The sequence below is a fragment of the Oryx dammah genome, unplaced genomic scaffold (genome assembly GCF_014754425.2).
Source record: "Oryx dammah isolate SB20612 unplaced genomic scaffold, SCBI_Odam_1.1 HiC_scaffold_10, whole genome shotgun sequence".
In the NCBI taxonomy this organism is placed as follows: Eukaryota; Metazoa; Chordata; class Mammalia; order Artiodactyla; family Bovidae; genus Oryx; species Oryx dammah.
The window spans coordinates 24419267-24440077 of record NW_024070194.1 but is presented as its reverse complement, the minus strand read 5'-3'; the positions used below and the strand labels follow the sequence as shown (position 1 = coordinate 24440077).

Below are 20811 nucleotides of genomic sequence, written 5' to 3'. Positions count from 1 at the left end.
TTCATGAGGCTTGTGTGTCTGTTAGCTCCAGGATTCTCAATTCTGTCTGGTTGGCAGCTGGGGCTGGACCATCCCCTATAGTTCGGCGGATGTTTAGCAATGTCCCTGGCCACTACCTACCAGATGCCAGTAGCACACACTCCCTAAATTGTTACAGGGGCTGAGTAGGGGGAAGGATGCAGGCATTCAATGCCCAATAGCCCTCGGGGAGGGTAAGGGCAGGACAAAATTGCCCCAGGCTGAGAATCACTAGTTTAGTCGAAATAGTAACTGGTTTCCATTCTTTCCCTTCATTTTCAGTTAGCCAAGGATGGAGAGGGAGTGGGGACTTAGAGATTCCTGGGGGTGGGTTCCCCCCTGGGGAGATGGGGTACTCGTCGGGGAACGGTGTCTGCCTTAGTTTATGGTGGAAAAGTCGATGGAAGCTTATAGCCCTTTTTTTCTCTGCAGCTCTAGCAGCGTCTGGGGCTTTTTAGGCAAACAACTGGCTTCAGCCCTAGAGATAATTAAACCCATCTTTTCTCCTTCTCCCCACCCCATCCCCTAAACCCTTTGGTCCATTCAATTCACAATGATAACATTGTTCGAGCAACACTGTGCACATGTTGACACCGGAGTGTTTAATCTTGCGGTACAGTAATTCCCTGCCCCACCCCCACCCCACATCTGTGCGGCTGCCACACTCAGGACAAAAAGCCTGGCCGCCAGTGGGCTCGCCTCCGCGCCCCCCGTCCTGGGATGCGGCCCCCGGCGTCTAACAGGGAGGCAGTGTCTCTGAAGACCCTCTCGGAGCGCCCGGCGCTGGGGCTCCAGGTGGCCCTATTGGCAGCCAAAGCATTTGGTGGAAAGTTCGAGAGTTGAAGAGGCGGTTCAGGGGAGACAATGCTGCTTGTGTGCCCTCTGCCAGGCAGGGCCCACCCCCTGATTTGGGGGGCTGGGGAGGGATGATGGGGAGACGGGTAAATGCTACCCTACCTTCAAGCTGTCAGCCTCCCTCGGGGTGACTCTGGCACGAGCAAGATTTACAAGGAGGGACCTGAGCAGGATGCAGTCTTCACTCTGAATTTAGCCTTTAAGGAGATTACTGTTGTGATCATGTCATGTGTGTTGAGAGCTTGAAGTATACTTTAGGGAGGTCTTTTTTCTTAATTTTAATTTTTTGGTCATACTGTGCAGCATGAAGGATCTCAGTTCCCCAACCAAAGATCAAACCTGTGCCCCCTGCAACGGAAGCACAGATTCTTAACCACTGGACTGCCAGGGAAGTCCTAGGGGTGTCTTTTTTTTTATCGTCTCTCCGGCTAAGAGTTTGGCAGTGGTTCCTGGCATGAGGGAGAGAGTGTGGCTGAGTGGGGAAGTATTCAGACCAGCTGTGTGGCCATAGGCAAGCAACTTTACCCCTCTGAGCCTCAGGGACCTCATCTGTAAAATGGAGCCGATGCATGTGCTGACTTCCGAGCAGGGATTTTATAAGAATTTGAGGAAATGTGTATATGTGACATGTAATGTTGCATTCAGGCCAGTGGAAGGGCTTTGAGACTGGTGACCATCTACTTCCCATCATTAAGATGGCTACTATCAAAACAGATCATTAGAAAATAAGTGTTGGTGAGAGAATGTGGAAAAATTAGAACACTTGTGTGCTGTTGCTGCCTGCGAGAGTGCTCAATCACTGGGTCGTGTCCTACTCTGCAACCTGTAGACTGTAGCCCACTAGGCTGCTCCGTCTGGGATTCCTCAGGCAAGAATACTGGAGTGGGTTGCCGTTTCCTCCTCTGGGGGATCTTCCTGACCCAGGGATCGAACCAATGTCTCCTACATCTCCTGTGTTGCAGCTGGATTCTTTACTGCTGAGTCACGGGGGAAGCCCTGCATTTTTACCGCATTTAAAAATGATGGCTCTTACCTAACTTGGGGTTTGGGTGGGTGTCAGAGTTACAATCCAAGTGAGCTTTTATCAGTTTCTCTCCTCTAGCAGGTCAACAGTGCTCTCTCCCTCATATTGGGCAGTCAAGAAATTTTTGTAGAATTAATACAGTGGGGGGCAAGGAGACATCGAAATATTTTCATGGCAGGGTTTATCATTTTAGGCTTTTACGCGATGTTGCTTTTCACTATGTTTAGGACTGTCTCCTCTCCTCTTCTGTAAGAGCAACAGAGTGTATCAACGCTCATGTTATTAAGAGAGCATTCTCCTGTAATGTTCGTTGCTATGCCTGTTCATTTCTCTAGAACTCCCAATTTACGGTATGCCTCTGGTGGCTTTTTCAAGCTCCTTAATCTTGCCATGTAAATCTTGGAATGAATGAAGAGCCGTCATCGAATTTCACATCCTTGAAGCTGCAGGGCCGTAAATCACTAGGTGACAGCAGCCTTGGTAACATCAGCTCCAGTGAATTCTGTCGTGTGCCAGAATCTTCTGAATGGATCATATCCCCCTAGGACAGGAAGGAGATGGGGTTGAAAGCTTCAGAGTGAAATCGGCTTGTGGGGTGGGGATACTGGGCCAGGGGATCCTAAGCAGTCAGGGGTCTTTGAAAACTCAGCTCTAGTTTCTGGTTATACTGTGGACTTTAGTTGGTTCTGCTGGTTCTCAGACCCTCTTGAAAGGGGTTCAAGGGTCTGCTCCTGGCCATAACTGGAGCTGTGTGGCCAGACTGAGCTCCTGAGCGAGGAACAGACTTCTGATACTGGACTTACAGTTTTTACTTGGAAAGTGTTGCTTTGCTTGTACAGTTCTGGGTCCCCTTTCATAGATTAGCTGCATCTTAGGGAACAGTGAAAGGATCGCATAGTCTGGAAAGTTAACTAAGCTTTTTCTAAAAACCATAAAGTTTTTGGAAGGAGCAGCTGGGCCATTAACATGATTACTACTGTTTATCAAGCCTTCCTAGCCCTGGCTGGGAGAGCTGCTGGAGGAGGGAGTGGAGGCAGCCTTGTATGGGCGGACTGTCCCCGCTTCCCCACTCCACGATGCAAATGTCTCTCTTGTGCCACTGGCCACAGTCTTGATCTTCCTGCCTTTTCTGCATGGCTGTCTTGACCATGACCATTGCCTGGGGTCTCTGAGCAGCTGATGACCAAATCCCGTGAATGGTCACCCTGCCCCTGTTATCTGAGTCTGGCCACAGGCTGGTTGTCTTATCTGGCCTGTCTCTAGTCCTGCTTCTTTCCCTGGACTGAGTTCTTCCCATGGCTGTGTTCTCCATCGCTCATGCAATAGTGGTCTGAGGGCACTGCATTTTTCTCTTGTGTGTGCCTCTCACCCACAAAATGTGATCCATAAATGCAATTCAGTAGTCCCCACTTGGACTCTCAAAACTCCCGTCAACTTTCCCGCTTGGATTTCCTGCAGGTCACCTCGAGTGTAACCTGTCTGCCTCCACATGTGTTTTCTGCCTTCCTGCTTCACCTGTGGGGTTCTTCCTCCCGGTTACATCCACTGCGGGCATTGCTGCACTCCAGGCACTCCAGGCTAACAATCGGGGACCCTTCTCCATGCCCCTTTCTTCAAAATGCTTACCTTTGACCAATCTTTGATTTCTGTGCATTCGCAGTCCTGCTTCAAGGTGTTTACCTCATAGAACTATGTTCACCAAAAAGCAAGAATGTTCATCATGGCCCCAGTTGTGATGGTCCCAAAGTGGAAAATACCCAGATGCCTATAGAAAAGTCAGCTGTGGCCTGTCCATACAGTGACATCCAGTACAGCAGCTGAATGAGTAACTTGCTGCTCCACGCAGCCACAGAGCGGGTGGGGGGCACACACGGTTGATCGAAGGATGCGGATGCAGGTGGGGAGACCCCAAGTGGGAAAAGTGAGTCTGTGCTGTCGGGTGTTTGCATGGCGGTCACCTCTGGGGACAAGTGAGGGTCTGGTATTAGGGAGGCGCCCTGCGGGGGTGTCTTTGGCGCTAGTCGTGAGTGTGCTGTGTTGTGCTCTGGGGGCATTTGTGTTGAGAAAATTCACAGAACTTAATAAACACTTAGGGTCTGTGTGCTTTACTGCATGTATGCTATTTTAAAAAATTGTAATTTGGGAATTACACGAAGATTAATATATTGAATCCAGTAGACTAATGGAGCCCTACTAGGCATCAGGCTGCGCGGGACAGTGGAGGTTCAGGATCGAGACAGTCACTGCCCCTGGCCCCAGAGCTGGTCAGGGGGTCAGCTTGTACTTGTACATTATCCGCGTCTGAAGAAAGCAGCTTTTACAATGGATGGCCACCTGGACACCCCCACTGTTACCCGGACATGTTTCTTGCCCATCCGTTTCCAGCTCTGTATATAATTGGGGAGGTTTTGCAGGTGGCTCAGATGGTAAAGAATCTGCCTGCAGTGCAGGAGACCCTGGTTGGATCCCTGGTCAGGAAGATCCCCTGGAGGAGAAAATGGCAACCCACTCCAGTATTCTTGCCTGGAGAATCCCATGGACAGAGGAGTCTGGGGGCTATAGTCCATGGGGTCGCATGCACATTTTATTTCTCTTACGGTGATTGTTTCTCTCAAAGCTCATTTGAGAGACTCTGTAACTACGACAAATGTAGTTATTTTCCATTTGCCTGGCTCTGTCCTAAACACTACCTCCTGTGATCTTCCCTATGAGAAAAGGCCAGTGTTAACCCTGGAGGAAGGGGCACACACACCGGTCAAGTAACTTGGCTAAGACCTCACCTGGCACAACTGATACTTAGTGTCAGGCCGCCTGGCTCCTGGGAGTATAAAGGTTAAGAGTGTGGGTTTCAGAGTTCAGCCACTCACCTAACTTGTGACCTTGGGCAAGTTACCTGGCCTCCTTGAGCCTCAGTTTCCTCGTCTGTAAAATGGGGCTAAATCCTTCCTCCATGTTCTATCATGTGGTGGCCAACAGTGCTCAGTGTGAGACCCATCACAGAGCACACAATGGGCAAACATACATTTTTGTACTTCTGGGTTCTTCAGCTGTCTTCATTTGTAAACTGGAGGTCCACACCCCCATTCTCGGCTTGGCCTGGCCTGGAACAGGCAGTCATCACCAGGGGTTGCCAGTTACAGGCAGGTCTTTATCAAGCATAGGCATGATGCTTGGACTCTGAGCTGCAGAGTGAAACCCAGTCACTAATGAGCTCCTGGTACCATGTGTGTTTCCTTCCCTTCCCAGTGGAACATGACAAAGAGTTCTTCCACCCGCGCTACCACCACCGGGAGTTCCGGTTTGATCTCTCCAAGATCCCAGAAGGGGAGGCCGTGACTGCAGCTGAGTTCCGCATTTACAAGGACTACATCCGGGAACACTTCCACAATGAGACATTCCGGATCAGTGTCTACCAGGTGTTGCAAGAGCACCTGGGCAGGTGGGTACCATCCCGGGGCCTGGGCGGGGTCCTGAGCTCCTCCTGAGGGGAGGCAGCGGCAGAGGATGAGGCACGGTCTGTCATGGCTACTCCCCATGTTATTGTTGTTGTTCACTTGCTCAGTCATGTCTGACTCTTTGCGACTCCATGGCCTGCAGCACATCAGGCTTCTCTGTCCTTTACTATCTCTTGGAGATTGCACAAGCTCATAACCGTTGAGTCGGTGATGCCATCCAACCATCTTGTCCTCTCTTGCTCCCTTCTCCTCCTGCCCTTGATCTTTCCCAGCATCAAGGTCTTTTCTAATGCATCGACTCTTCACATCAGGTGGCCAAAGTATTAGAGCTTCAGCGTCAGTTCTTCCAATGAATATTCAGGATTGATTTCCTTTAGGATTGACTGGGGGAGCACCAACCACATGCCAGGCTGTTTATCTTTTTTAGAGAAAGTGTATGGTGCAGGTTGGGCATCCCTGGTGGCTCAGTGGTAAAGAATCCACCTGCCAATGCAGGAGATGTGGGTTCAGTCCCTGGGTCAGGAAGATCCCCTGGAGAAGGAAATGGCAACCCACTCCAGTGTTCTTGCCTGGGAAATCCCATGCACAGAGGAGCCTGGCGGACAGTCTATGGGATTACAAAGAATCAGACACAACTTAGTGACCAAACAACAACAGTGGTGTATGTCACCATTTCTTAAAACTATCATCATCAGCAGGTTGGGTTAAGAATAGGGACAGTCACAGGAGCCTGCAGTTGTGTGGCCCCCTATGGATATTTATGGGTCGCCTGGGTCAGTGTGTCTTTAGGGGGATGAAGAAGAGGAAGAAGCATTTTTGACAGTCTGCCTATCTCTCACGCATCACTGAAACCCAACATGTGATGTAAGGGCACCAATGAAAGTGGCTGTTTGTAATGAAATGTTTAGGGGATAAAAATCCACAAATGAAAAATAAACAGGCAGAGAACTCTTAGCCTTCCAAGAATCTTGAGGTCAGGAACCGGAAGCTTCTGTTGAAAGACTTTAATTTTTGAGACCTTTTAGTTTTGTTTCAAAGTCCTCCAAGGGGTGAGAAGGCTAAGAGAATGAACTGGAACATTCCCCTAACAGGGACATTCTGAAGTCTGGAGGTGGACGCGACCTAGGTCATGTGACCCGGTGGCTGAGTGTTTGGACATTTTGGGATGTCAGACCTCCCCCTCCCTACCACTCACCATAATTAATGGAAGGAAGACAGTGTGGGTGCCTCCTTTCTGCTGGACTGTGCTGGCCTTTTCAGTGGGAAAGGGAACCTGTTAGCACATTTGGCTTGGCAAGCACTGTCACTTGGGGGGGGGGGGTCATCTTAAATACTAGAAAACCAAGTTTTTCTTGACTGTTTCCAGTGTTTTGTCTTAGCTAACTGTCTCTGCCCCCAGTTTCTTGAGTTCTTTCAAATCAGCAAGTATATTTGTGCATTTAAATATTTTTACAAATGGTATCTCATCTTGCAGTGTCTGCTGCACCTACATCTGTTACTAAACCTTGATGGTCTTGACCGTGAACCTTGTCGATCCTTTCACATCACTACCCGGGGGTATCCTTGTTCTCATCACCATGCATCTGCCATCGTGCGGGTTGTGCTAGAAGGTATTTAGCCAATTGTCTGTGTGCACATGCTGAGCTCTCAATTTTTATGAATTATAAACAGCATGGGCTGTGTGGCCAACACTTGCCTATCAGTCAGATACAGTTCTAGAAACAGAATTGTGGGGTCGAGGGCCCACACGTCAGTAACTCTGATAGATTTGGCTGAACTGTTCTCTTTGGAGGTTATGTCAGTTTATACTCCTACCAGCCACATAGAGGAAGCCTGTGGCCCTTATGGACTCCTGAACATGGTCTTATCAAACCGTTCTGATCTTTGTCAGTCTGATGGGTGACAAATGGCATCTCAGTGTGGACTATATCTGCATTTTAGGGTCCCCACTTGTCTGCACTTTCCTGTACTGCCCCCTTGCTGGAGAGGATGATAGACCCTTCCAGCGGGGAGGGAATGTGGGTGTGGTTCTGGGCAGGCAGCGACAGCCTTGTCAGTCACCTCCAAATCTTGCTGAAGGCCCTCAGAAGCCCCATTTAACCCTGGCAGTCTGGACCTTGGCTCCCAGACCCAATAACAACAAGAAGCATTGAGTTCATTCCCCAAGGGTGACATATGTCTGCTCCATACTCTCACAAAGCCCCTGGGGCTCTTGAACAAGAGCATATGTTTGACTGTATTTTTTTAGTGAAGGCTGATGTACTGAGGGTGAGGCAGGTACCCAGAGGCTATTGGTTAATGGCCTTTGATTGGTCCACTTGTGCAAACCTCGAGCCCAGCTCACACTCTGGGCTTTCTGGGAGGCTCCCCAAACCTGCCTCAGAAACCTCCATCAAGAAGTTTAACCTCAGGAATGTGGCTGCCCCAACTGGGTTTGGCTGAGCAGGACTGAGAGGGTTGATTGGTGTCACCTGGGTGGCTCTTCCTCCAAGATTTCCAGGTAGGAATGTGTTCCCCCTCCCTGGCCGGGTCATTGGGGTCAGCTGGGATGCTGCTGATGTGGGTTGAGCTTGTTTCAGGACTGGAGTGTCCTCAGGCACTGCCCCTGATGTGAGGAGCACCCCAACTAGGATCCCAAGCACCTGCGGTGCTTTCTCCCTCCGGTCCACGTGCTGGGAAGAGCAGCAGAGACTCAGTGATGGCAAGATGGGGCTGGTGGGCACGAGCTTCCCCCACAGGACACAGAGGCCAATGCATTTGGAGAGATCCATGGGAGCCCAGCCATTCACTTATTCAACCACCTCTGTTAAACCACTGGGATAAACCAGCCCAGCTCATGGCGGCAGGGACCTTGTCTCAAAGCTGGGCAGTTTTTTATTTTCAATTTTTTTTTTTGATGTGGATGATATTTTTTAAAGTCTGTATTGAACTTGTTACAATATTGCTTCTGTTTTATGTTTTGTTTTGTTTTGGCCATGAGTCATGTGGGATCTTAACTCCCAGAGCAGGGACTGAACTGTCATCCTCTGCATTGGAAGGCGAAGTTTTAGCCACTGGACCACCAGGGAAGTCCCCGTCGGGCATTTATAAATGCCCTCCCAAAGCGCCACACATGGGGTGGCTGAGAACAATAGAAATGTGCTCTCTCACAGAGCTGGGGGCCGGAAGTCTGAAATCCGGGTGGCATCTGCAGGAACGGATCCTTCCCTTCTCTTCCAGCTTCTGGAAGAGGCTGGCCCTTGACTGCATCCCTGGCTCTCAGCCGCACTGCTCTGGTCTCTGCCTCTGTTGTCACATGGCTCTGAGGGCTCTCTGTGTGCCTGTCCTCCTCTGATAAAGAGACCAGTCATCTTGGCTTAGGGGCTGCCCTGCTCCAGCACGACTTCATTACTTACCTAATTACATTCGTAAAGACCCTAATTCTAAAGAAAGTCCCAATCAGAGGTCTCCACGGTAGGACTGGAGTGTATGTTTGTAGAAGATACAGTTCCATCCATAATAGGGTGAAGAAGATGGGCAGTCAACAACTTAGCAAATAAGTAGACTCACTGGCCTGATAAGGCGATTGGTGTTCCTAGACGGCTTGTTGAGCTGGGGGTGTTTGAATGACTAGAAGGATCTGAAATGGGGTGAGGAGAGGGTGTCTCAGGGAACTGTAGGGACCACTGTCTTGAGGTGGAGACAAGCAAGCGTGGGTGTTGGAAGGACAGAAGGGAGGCAGTGATACCAGGGTGGGGCGGGCCACCAGGTCCTCGCTTAGATGAAACACCAGCCTTTGGCTTCCGCAGTGGTTGCCGGCAGCTCCTCGTCTTTCTGCCTGTGTCAACCTGCTGTCTTCATGGGCACTTGGTTCTATCGTAGTTTGAAGTGGCCACCTCCTCACCCCTGCCTGAGATCTGGGGGATGAATCCGGAGGCCCAGGGGAAAGAGAAGGCCTGAGTCACTGTGGTTGGAAGAGGAATGGGCAGGACAGCTGTCAGTGGCTCTGTGGCCAGCGTTGCAGGTCGTCTTGATGAGCAGCTGAGCCATAGGCCATCTCTGGGGACGCTCAGCCCAGCTCTGGGTTCCTGCCTCAGGGGCCTTTGGGCTTTGCTGGGAGACCCAGTTCCCCGTCAGCAAGTGTTTGAGCACCTGCTGTGTGTTGGGTGGTGGTGGGTGTGACCGGACCCCAGTCCTTGCCCCTCGAGGAGGTGACATTCAGACAGAGGCAGCGACATAGGGTGATATGGTAGGTGCAAAGTGTAATGTAGAGCAGGGCGTGGACAGAGGCAGCCAGCGGGCAGGCGGGGCCGCTTGCTTTAGACGTCCAAACTTCTTATCCATAGTACTTGAAAGAAAGAAGCAAGGCCCTCATTCTCCAAAAGTTAAAAGGTTACATTTTTTTCAAAAAATTATTGATTCTTTTTTGCTGGGTGAGTTTTGTTTTTGAATCCAGAATCAAAATGATCCTATGACGTAATTCCCCAGCTAGGACAGTCCAGCTCTTTAAAATGTAGATTTGGGGACTTCCCTGGCAGTCCAGTGGTTAAGACTATGCTTCCACTGCAGGCAGCGTGGGTTCCAGCCCTGATTGGGGAACTAAGATCCTGCATGCTGCAAGGCATGGCCAAACAAACAAAATAAAAACAACCAGAGTATAGATTCAAATCCCGACACTCTGTACCAGCGTGGCCTTGGGAAGTAGTAACCCCTCAGAGGCTCAGCCTCTCCTCTGTGCAATGGGGATAATAACTGAACCTACCTCCCAGGGTTGTGGTGAGGATAAAGGGAGTTGACAAATTTACTTTGAGCATAGTAAGTGCTCAGTGAAGGTTTAGCAGATATTAGAAGCTTCACCATCACTGTCAGCATTGTCACCACCATCCTCACCACCATCACCATCCTCACCACCTTCACCATCCTCACCAACTTCACCATCCTCACCACCTTCACCACTATCATCCTCACCACCATCCTCACCATCATCATCACCTTCATTGCTGGGGATGCAGAGACCTGCTTAGGAAAATGAAGGAATCTGGGTTTTGGGGGTGGGACTGCCTTTACCCTCTATGCTGCAATTCTGCAGTATCTCATGGGGATGTAGGCCTGAGCTTGCTTGGAGGTGGAGCCCTAGTTTGCATTTCCCCAACCTGGGTCGTGCACCCTCTTCAAGCTGAAGGCCTTTGGCTGATCTGACGCTGAGAGAAGCCCTGTTCCCACCCCCGCCGCCTCGCCTTGTAGCTGCCTGCTCCCTCTGCTAAGGGAGTCGTGGCCTCCCCGACACCGACCGCCCAGCTGCGCGGAGCTTGGAGCTGGGACATCTGGCGAGGCTCTGCCTGAGCTCCAGGAAAGCCCTCGGGGTGCTGGGGATTAGCCGGCTTTGGGTCGGCCTCAGCATCTCTCCCCCTGTGGCAGCCACTTTCCACAGAGTCCTCTTGATCTCTTGGAATCCAGATTAAATTCCGATAATGAGCCGAGCTGGAGGCCTTCCATGGCCCTCAGGCTGAGCTTGCAGCTGGAGAAGCGTGTTGGGGCCGCCCTTGGCCTGCTGTGGGGGAAGTGGGGGCTGAGAAGCAGGTCTGGGGAAGGTGGCCTTGGCTTCAGTGGCCTTGCTGGGGAAGAGGTGTGGCGAGAGGTGCTAAGGGATTAGAGTCTTGTCCTTCTTTTCTGAACCCTGGACCAGGGGCTGGGCAGTGGGGCTCAGCTTTCAGGAGCTGGTCCCACTTCTGTCCCTTTTGGCTCTAGCTTTGGTTCCAACTCATGGTGAAGGTGCTGGTCCCGAAAGCTCATGGGTTTCATTTGTGGAACTTGGGCATTTTCCAGCCTCCCCCTTCCCCTCCTCTCTCCTTGTGGGTCCACGCTTTTTCTCTGCAGATCTGCCCCACCTGTAGGAAATGCAGCTGGTCCGTGAGACACCCTGGCGGCAGCCGACCAGCAGAACCCTCTCGTGGGGACTCCGTCACTGCCAAAGTCAAGATGAAGCTGGCAGCTGGATACAAAATGTCCCTCGGTGTGTCTCAGGGACTTTGGCTGCCAGGAGGGTGACCTCAGAGGGACACGGGGAAAAGGCAGGTTCCAAGTCAGATGGCTGGAGTGCGGCCTGAGCTTCTGTGTGTCTGACAAGCTCCCGGGGAAGCGATGCACAGAACTGGGAGAGGAACTGCTGGGGGAGAGGACGTCCCACTGTGGTGGGGGGCGGTTGTGGGCAGAGCACTGCAGTCTCCATGCCCTGGGGCAGCCCTAGGGCAGCATGTCATCAGACTCTTCCCAAGTCTGTCGTGTCAGGACTTGGTAACAAGACTGCTTCTTATCTGACTTCAGTCTCTGTGAGCAGAGGGACATGGTGGCATTGCAGGGCACTTCACCTTCATTGTGGACCTTGGAGATGACCCTGCAGAGAGCTGATATCCCCATTTCCCAGGTATAACGACTGGCTTAGAGAGGGGAGGTTATTTACCTGAGACCCCACAGCTCCAACAGGGCAGAGGTGGGACTCAGCCTCGGGTCTGTTGGATTTCAGGGGCTTCCATTCCTGGTCACAGCAGCACCCGCGAGGAAAGAGGCTCAAACAGGGTGACTCCAAGTTCCCGGCTGTAGTCCTGACCCTTGGCTGTTCATTAGAGTCACCTGCATAACCAGGCCTCCCAGGCGGCTCAATGGTAAAGAATCCGCCTGCCGATGCAGGAGACGCAGGTTCGACCCCTGGGTCAGGAAGATCCCCTGGAGGAGGAAATGGCAACTCAGTCCAGTATTTTTGCTTGGAAAATTCCATGGACAGAGGAGCCCTGTCCAAGGGGCCGCAAATTATGTGCATACTCAGTACACGACTGAGGTTTGGGGTTTGGGGTACGGCTGGGCATCAGGATTTTTTTAAACCCCCAGGTGACTCACTGTGTAGCCCAAACTGAGAACAGTTGTCTGAGCTCGCTCTCCTCCCTCCTCTGTGGGCCGTCACACACGCCCAGGAGAGCAAGGGGGAGAGATTTCTTCTAGCCCAGGCCCCCAGACTCCTCTTGGCTTGGTCTCTCAGAGAAGACTGTCTCCCTCCCAGAGGACTGAGCCCGAATGTGTCCCAGGCTCTGATTGACAGACAGCTCCGTGGCACAGGGGCAGGGGCAGGCTGAATGGAGAGGTCCTGTCGGGCGCTGGTTGTAGAGGTTTCCGGGAGCTCCTGAAGTTTTCTTGCTCCCGCAGAGGACCTACGTGCCTGGTTCTGCGTCTCCTGGCTTTCACCTCGCACCACAGCACCTCCGCCCCAGGGCGTGAGCTCTGGTTTTGAGCTGTTTTCTTGGGAGTTGCTGGTTCAGCTTCCCAGAGGGCAAAGAGGGAGCACTGGCTGTCCAGGCACAGCTGGAATGTCCTAGAAAGTCAGGGGACAGCAGCCTGGTCCAGGGCACCCAGGCACTCCTGGCCACCTTCCTCCAGGGCCTTCTCCAAATCCCAGCACAGAGCAGCTTCAGCAGGACTCAGGGGCCCCTTGGGGTCTACTCACGTGCCCAAAGGGATCGCGCTGGGAAAACACCTGCATCCAGTGGTCCCCCCACTGAGTGGGCACCAAGCTGTGTCCAGCTCAAGTTGTGCTGGTCAAGTCGCAGTTGGCCTGCCTTGCTCTGCAGCCTGGGACCACTTGTCTTTTGGCCCTCTGTCCTGTGGGCTAGGGCCAATGTAAGCCTTGATGCCTTTTAAAACCTTTGTGCCTTCCATTTCCTTTTGTAACTCATCCCCAAACTGGCTTCACAGGGCAAGACACAAGTCAGTGGTGGCAAATTGTTTGCGTCGAGTGCTTCCAAGTTGCCGGCACCCTCTCTAAGTCCTCATGACATCCTCAAGACGTCTTATTCTCCCATTTTGTGGATGGGGTCACTGGGGCACAAAGAGGTCAGATGACCTTCCCAAGGCCACACACTAAAGGTGGAATTCAAAACCAGGCATCAAGTAAAATTTCACATGCTGGGTCCACCCCCCCCCCCCAACCCCCTCCACCCCCCCAGAATTCTGATGTAACAAGTCCGAGTATCCCCAGAGTGGACTTGTTCCTTGTTCTTTCCTGCTTCTTTGAGGATCTGAGGGACCTTGTGGGAGTCCTGTCATCCGTTCAGTGAGGGTTGGAGATTCCTGCCCTGCCTCCTTTCCCAGGATGATGTTTTGCTGGCGTTGGGTTCCCCAGAGTGAGCAGGTGGCAACTGAGACACCTTTCTGGGAGAGGAGATTCCAAATAGAGATGCTGAGGAGCCTTTATAAGGAGTTGCTTCTCTGCCCTGTTCCTGTCACTGCATGGATTGAATGCTTAATGAATGCAAAGGTCAAGGTGATCAAGTGTCCCATGAGGCAGCCCCTTGCAGACCCACCTCATAGAAAGGGCCCCTTCTTTACATCTTGTTCGTTTGGCCGATGTCTTCTGAATTCGCGATGTAATCTGCATGCTCCGGTTTGGGTAACACCTCCCCGAACTGAGGGAGGAGTTGTCTGCCTTTGCCTGACGGTGACGATGACAAAGCTGATTGCTCAGAGCACTCAGTGTGCTGTCACTGTCCTTCCCATCCCAAGCCCCCGACGGGGGTACCACCATTCACTCCATTTTGCAGGCAAGGGAACTGAGACACAGTAGCGGGTTAGGGGTTAAGGAAAGGACGTTTGTATCCGTTCCTGATCATATCTGGTTTTCCTCCTTGGCTGGTGGATACACACATCCCTTTCTTTTCATGGCAATCCTAGGAATTGGGTAATGGGAGGGAAACATTTTCTGCACAAGGAAACTGAGGCTGAGAAGACAGAAGAGCTGCTCTGCTTGTCTCAGAGATGCTGTGTGGACAGTCAGTAAAGACCAAGGGCTCGGGATCCGCATGGACTCGGGCGGCTGGTGAGCCCCCATGTCATTGTGCCTCAGCGAAGATCTGAGTGGGAGTGTGGAGACCATCACGGTGGCCCAAGAGCAGAGCCAGGGACGAACTCTCCTTGAGGACAGGCGTCTGGTGTGCTTTGCTCATTGTTCCATTTTTGTGCCTGGAATCTGGCATACAGTAGGTGCTCAGCAAGACACATAAGCACGAATGGAGCTAGAGGGATCTAGCCTCCTAGCCGTGGGCTTCCTGAATGGACTGACGGTAGCAGTGTCTTTCACGAGGAGTCTTAGCACCAGGCGCAGTGGCTGGCACAAGGCTATGTGAAACAGGTACCTGCTGGCGCCCCTCTCTCACTTCCCGAGCCTCCAGCCTTGGGTCCGTCCATCCTCGCAAACCTTCCAATGTGTTCTCTCTTCCAGAACTGAAACCCGAGAACACCTCTCTTGCAATCTTTCTTCAGCATCTGAGCCCAATTTCCAAAAAGTGAAAATTGCCCATAATTATAATACTTTTCGATCCCAGGGAAGTTTCCCTGTGATGATTATAATTATATTATTTTGAGTTTGTGTGCCAGTGGGTACCCAAGGGTGGGTTGGTTCTTGTTTGCAAGTAGGGGACATGTCAGCCTGTGTGCCCTGGCCCCGGGTTCCCTATGCTGGAATGAATTTTGGAAGAATGGGCTTCAGTATTGGGGGCTGGCTGTATAACTTGATCCCGGCACTTTAATTCCAAAAGCACTTCATACTTGGACCTCTGCTCGTCCATAGGAGTCTGTTTTTCCAAATGTATTAACATCTGTGTTTCATATCAGGGCCTGTAATTGCTTTAGCCTTTTTGGCAGGAGACAGAGAGAATTAATATTTTTCAATTTGGTCATGAGCGGTCATCTGTAGCTGGGAAGAAAAGTGCCTGTTCAGATGTGAACTCAGTAAGGATGGGAAATGCAGGCTCACCAGGAAGGGGATGTTTTAAAGGAGTCAACCGTGACTAAGGAAGCCCTATTTCAAGTTCAGGGTGGAAGCTGGCACTTGGGTAGATGCTCAGCGTGCTTCCAAACATCAGCTCCTCCTTTGTCTTCCAATTGCCAGCCCTCAATGGCACCATTTTCTTCTTTTCCCGCTATAGTGCCCAGGGCTTTGGGCATTTGGAGGCAGTTGGAGGAGTGGATCTTCCCTGGTGGTCCAGTGGTTAAGACTTCGCCCTCCACTGCAGCGGGTATGTTCGATCCCTGGTCCGGGAGCTAAGATCCCCCATGCTTATGCATGTGTGCTAAGTTGCTTCAGTCATGTCTGACTCTTTGTGACCCGGGAGACTGTAGCCTGGCAGGCTCCTTTGTCCTGAATTTCCCAGTCAAGAATACTGGACTGAGTCAAGAGTGCTGGAGTGGGTTGCCATGTCCTCCTAGAGGGGATCTTCCCCATCCAGGGACGGATCCTGTGTCTCTTGCGTCTCCTACACTGGCAGATGGATTCTTTACCATTGTGCCACCTGGGAAGCCCAGTGACATTCATGAGTTTGGTGCATTTGCTATATTTAAGGAACCAATGTTGATGCATTATTATTATGAACTGAAGTCAACAGTTGACCCAGGTTTTCTTGGTTTTTACTCGGTGTCCTTCTTCCGCTCTAGGACACCGCGTGACATTTGGTTGTCACGTCTCCTTGGGCACCTCTTGCCTGTGGGTTTCTCATACCTTGCTTTTTCCTGGTGACCTTGACAATCAACCAGCTTTAGACAGAGCATTTAGTCATAATCCTCTGCTACTGTTGCTCATCTGTCTCAACCTGACCTCTTTCAAAACCCAACTCGACACCCGCATCCTCCGAATCTGCATGCAGGCGGTCAAGATCGCCGGGTCCTCAGCCTGTGGCCTCTGGGACCTTCGACCTTCGCACCCCTGGTGCCTGACACACATCCTGTGGCTCCTCTTCTTGAGTGGAAACTAGATGATGAGAACCTTTATGGGGGTAGGATTTTAAATTTGGGGGGCTCTTCCTCAGAGCCTAGTTAGGGACTTTTAAAGATGACACTTGGGTCCAAAAGCAGATGTCTCATTTCCCCCTGATGCTGTGGGTGAGGGATTTGGGCTCTACCTTTGGCTCCAGGATTGGGTCCACAGACCAGGGGAATAGGGGTGTGGGGTGGTTTCTGAGTCAGGTTTTCAGGTGGGACAAGGGTTTGAAGGAGCAGCTCCCAGAGAAGCCAGTCCTTGTCGAAGGAAGAAGAACGGGCTGTCTCCTTGGAGAGTGTCTTCCACCAGAGCCCCTGGAGAACGTCTCCCAGCATTACACATGCAGGGCGGGCTTCCCTCACAGCTCAGCTGGTAAAGAATCCACCTGCAATGCAGGAGACCCCGGTTCAATTCCCGTGTTGGGAAGATCCCCTGGAGAAGGGAAAGGCTACCTACTCCAGTATTCTTGGGCTTCCCCTTGTAGCTCAGCTGGTAAAGAATCTGTCCACAATGCGGGAGACCTAGGTTCGATCCCTGGGTTGGGAAGATCCCCTGGAGAAGGGAAAGGCTACCCACTGTAGTATTCTGGCCTGGAGAATTTCATGGACTGTACAGTCTATGCGGTCACAAAGAGTTGGACATGACTGAGAAACTTTCACACGTGCAGGGCTTGGGGCACATCCCTCCTTCTTCCTAGGAGAAGAATCCATGAGGTCTGTAGTCTTGATTCCTGTAAGAGGGACTGCCTACCGGCTTCCCCGTCATCCCTGGGTCTTCTCTCCAAGGTCTGCCACCCACAGGTGAGGTCATCACGGGGACAGAGTCCTTGGCTGCCCAAGATGGGCACTCCTGCTGTGTTGACCTTGCCAGCTGTGACCCATTGAGACAAGGTCCCAGCTGTGACCTCCCTGTGATGGCTGGCTGGAGCCGCAGTCTAGCTGCTTCTGCTCGGTGGCGCCTCTCCTGCCCTGGGGCTTTCTCTGACCCCAGGATGCAGGCAACTCACTGTGGAATCAAGCCCCCAGAGCATCCTTCCATCACAGGTGGGCAAGGGCAAGTGGATATTGACTCCAGCCTCCTCGTGCCCCAGGAAGTACCATGCAGAACTATGTTCAGACAGCGTCCGGGGGGGCCTGGCGGGTGGGAGCCCCAGATGCCCCCAGCTCCATGTTTTGACCTCTTTCCATCCCTGCCTCACTTCCCGCCCCCTTCCTGGTGGTTCTTGGGCTCACTTCTCAGACAAACCACTTGCATTCAAGCCTTTGACTCAGGATCTTCTCCTGAAAAAAAGAAAGTGAAGTCGCTCAGTTGTGTCTGACTCTATGTGACCCCTTGGATTATAGCGTACCAGGCTCCTCTGTCCATGGGATTTTCGAGACAAGCATACTGGAGTGGGTTACCATTTCCTTCTCCAGGGAATCTTCCCGACCCAGGGATCGAACCTGGATCTCCCCCATTGCGGGCAGACACTTTACCGTTGATCTTCTCCTAGGGGAGGGACGAAATATAACAGAGGACAATGTGTGCACCTGGAAGGGCTGGCAGGGGTGGCAGCGGTACAGGGGCATAAGGCACGTGTGATGCCCGGCACAGGGGTGTGTCCTCAGCCTGCCTGCGCCCTGTCACCTCTCTGTTTTGAGGGGCCGCAGTCTCAGCACCCCTACCTCCTCTGCATCGCGATCTGGTCTTTGTTTTTGAAAACCTGGACTGTGGTCCTCACAACACTTCCTCTGTCTGCAAACTCCATTGCTGAGTTCATTTCCTTTTTCCCAGCTTCACTTAACTTTTTTGTGTCTGGGTTTGGAATCTTAAAACAGCCTGTGGTTCTTTTTTTTTTTTTAAGGTAGGAAAGATGACCCAACATGAGTGTGTTTGTTTATTCCTTGAGTGTGTGCGTGAAGGAGGCTGAATTTACCTTGTGCTATTTCGAGCTGGAGCTGGAGGCTGGAGGAAATGGAGCAACTGGGGAAAGTCTCGAAAGATGAGTCTCCCATGCTCGGCGTCTCGCCCGCCCAGCCGCCCCCGGGATGCCAGACGCAGGCAGCTGCCTGGCGCGTGGGATTTCCCGTCTCAGAGCTCCACAACGTGCCCCGCAAGGCCTAGTTGTTCTGGGAGCACCCAGGGGCCTTTATGTCTCACCTCTGAGCTCTGAAATCCCCAGCATGGCTCATTTCTCAGTGTTTGGTTTCTGTAGGGATCATACCCAGGGTGAATAGAATTCCAGACCACCAGTTTTCTGGGAATTCTGTGGCCCAAATCCTGGAATCTTAAGTAAGCAGGAACAAGAGTTGGGTCCCAAAGTAAACTAGAGGTTGACTTTCTTCCTAGTCAAGGTCCCCTGCCCGTCTGTGTCCTCTGGGTTTCTCCTGACAACATGCAGATCAGGGAGCTGACCTTGACTGAGGGCTGAGGACACAGAAGTGGAGGAAGTGAAGCCTAGGCGGCCAGGCAGCCTCCAACTGGGGTGGGCTGGGGGCGGTTTGGCCACCCTGTGACTACCCAGGCAGGCTCTGTGCAAGGTGGGGGACGTGGAGGTGCCTGGGCACAGACCAGCCTGCGTTACCAGGCAGCCTGGTGCCCATGAGCTGGAAGAAGACTCTGGTGGGTATGGAGTGGATGGTGGCCTGAGGCCCAGGGAAGTGGAGGTAAATCCACTTCTGGAGGCACCTATGTGGGTGTGTGCTCAGTTGCTCAGTTGTGTCCGACTCTTTGCGACCCCATGGACTGTAGCCCACCAGGCTCCTCTGTCCATGGAATTTCCGACACAAGAAAACTGGAGTGAGTTACCATTTCCTCCTTCAGGGGATCTTCCCCATCCAGGAATCAAACCTACGTCTCCTTCGCTGCAGGCGGATTCTTTACCACTTTGCCACCAGAGAAGCCCAGAGGCACTCGAATCATTAGAAACAACACTCACTCTTCCTTTTTTTGAGTAACATAAAACTACAGAAAGTGATACCAGAAAACCTCCTTGCCTGAAACGAAACTCCAGTTAGCAGCACATTCATTCAAAGGTCTTTGAGACCTACTGTGTGCTCTGTGGGTTGCTAGATCCTGGGACTCCAACAGAGGTGAGCAAAGCAGGACTGGTTCTTGCCGCTGAGGAGCTTACAGTGTGTTGGGGTGAGAGGAAAACCTGAGAACCATAGGAGCACATTTCAGCTCCAACCTGAGTGCTGGAAAGGAGAGGCCATGAGGCTGGAAGAGGGATGCACCCGTCAGGCAGGAGCTTCCCTGGGGGGTTGCAGGGTGTCCAGGTGTGACAGGGGGAAAAGGACAGAGAACAGTGTTCCAGGCAGTGGGAACAGTATGGACCATGGCCTGGAGTGGGTGGAATCTGGCCCAGATGAAAGCTTGAAAGGAGGCTGGGGTGGCTGGAGCCCTGGGGGGCAGACAGAAGCACAGTGGGGTGGGAGAAGGTGTTGGAGAGGGAGGGGGACCAGACACCCCCCCCAGAGCCTATAGCAAAGGTGACAAAATGCCCCTCTGTGGCCACCTGGAGTTATCAATGCTTTCTTTTTCTCCCCAGTGTTTCCCAGTTTGGACCAGCAGTTACATCTTCTCCTTTTTCATGAAACACAGTGGGGAATTTGGCTTTTTTATTCTAAGAACTAATAAAAGGCTTAGAGCAGGGCGGTGATCTGTTCAGAATGGAGGTTCTGAAGGCCCAGCAGGGCTGCTGGGGATGGAAGCAGGGAGGGGCCAGAAGGGTGGAAAGAGGATGCTGAGCTTCCTCTAGGTGGCTGCTCTCCCTCCACTCCAGGAGCTCTGTAAGCCTCCCTGAGCCTCACTCTCCTTCCTGTGAAAGGGACAACAGGACTTGCCTCTTAGGTATCGTGGGGTTCAATGGGCCGTTTCCATGCCAGGCCTGTTCTAAGACTGCTGCCTCTCGGAGGGGCAGAATGATGTGGTTGTGAGTGAGCTCTATTGTACCCTGGAGCCTTGAGCCTTCAGCTCCATGCAGGCATCTCAAGTGTACTTAGTGCATCCTTAGAATAGTGCTCATTGCTATCCCCACTTTACAAACAAAAGAGCCTTCCCAGGATCACTCTAAGGTAATTTGATTTCAACTTTCCTAGGACCCAAAGCCTTACTTCACAATCCTACATCTCTGACCTCCTCAGAGTATGATCTACCCTGGGGAGAATCTTGAGCTCCACTTAGACCTCCTGGCTGTTTTCTCCAGCTGGTAGCTGCATCCCATTTTTAGTTCCAGTCCTCATTGCTGTCCACCGCCGGCCCCCATGATCTGCATGTTTAGGTAAGTTCAGAGCCTCTGTAAGCACTCTCCATGGCCAGATGAGGCAGTGCTTTGCAGCAGGATCTCTCAGTTCAGTCACTCAGTTGTGTCCAACTCTTTGCCACCCCATGGAGTGTAGCGTGCCAGGCTTCCCTGTCCATCACCAATTCCCAGTGCTTTTTCAAACTCAGGTTCATTGAGTCGATGATGCCATCCAACCATCTCATCCTCTGTCATCCCCTTCTCCTCCCGCCTTCAATCTTTCCCAGCATCATGGTCTTTTCCAATGACTCAGTTCTTCCCATCAGGTGGCCAAAGTATGAGTTTCAGCTTCAGCATCCATCCTTCCAATGAATGTTCAGGACTGGTTTCCTTTAGGATTGACTGGTTTGATCTCCTTGCAGTCCAGGGGACTCTCAAGAGTCTCCTCCAACACCACAGT

The 20811-nt window shown here is 52.0% G+C and overlaps 1 protein-coding gene across 2 annotated transcripts in view; it reads left to right on the top strand.

Moving 5' to 3' along the window:
- The window catches only part of BMP7 (bone morphogenetic protein 7), an 83766-nt gene that overhangs the window by 25585 nt on the left and 37370 nt on the right, over positions 1 to 20811 (top strand). For both annotated transcript variants that reach the window (XM_040248641.1, XM_040248642.1), the window contains exon 2: positions 5144 to 5336. In XM_040248641.1, coding sequence (XP_040104575.1) covers positions 5144 to 5336 — 193 coding nt within the window. The remainder of the gene's footprint in view (positions 1 to 5143; positions 5337 to 20811) is intronic.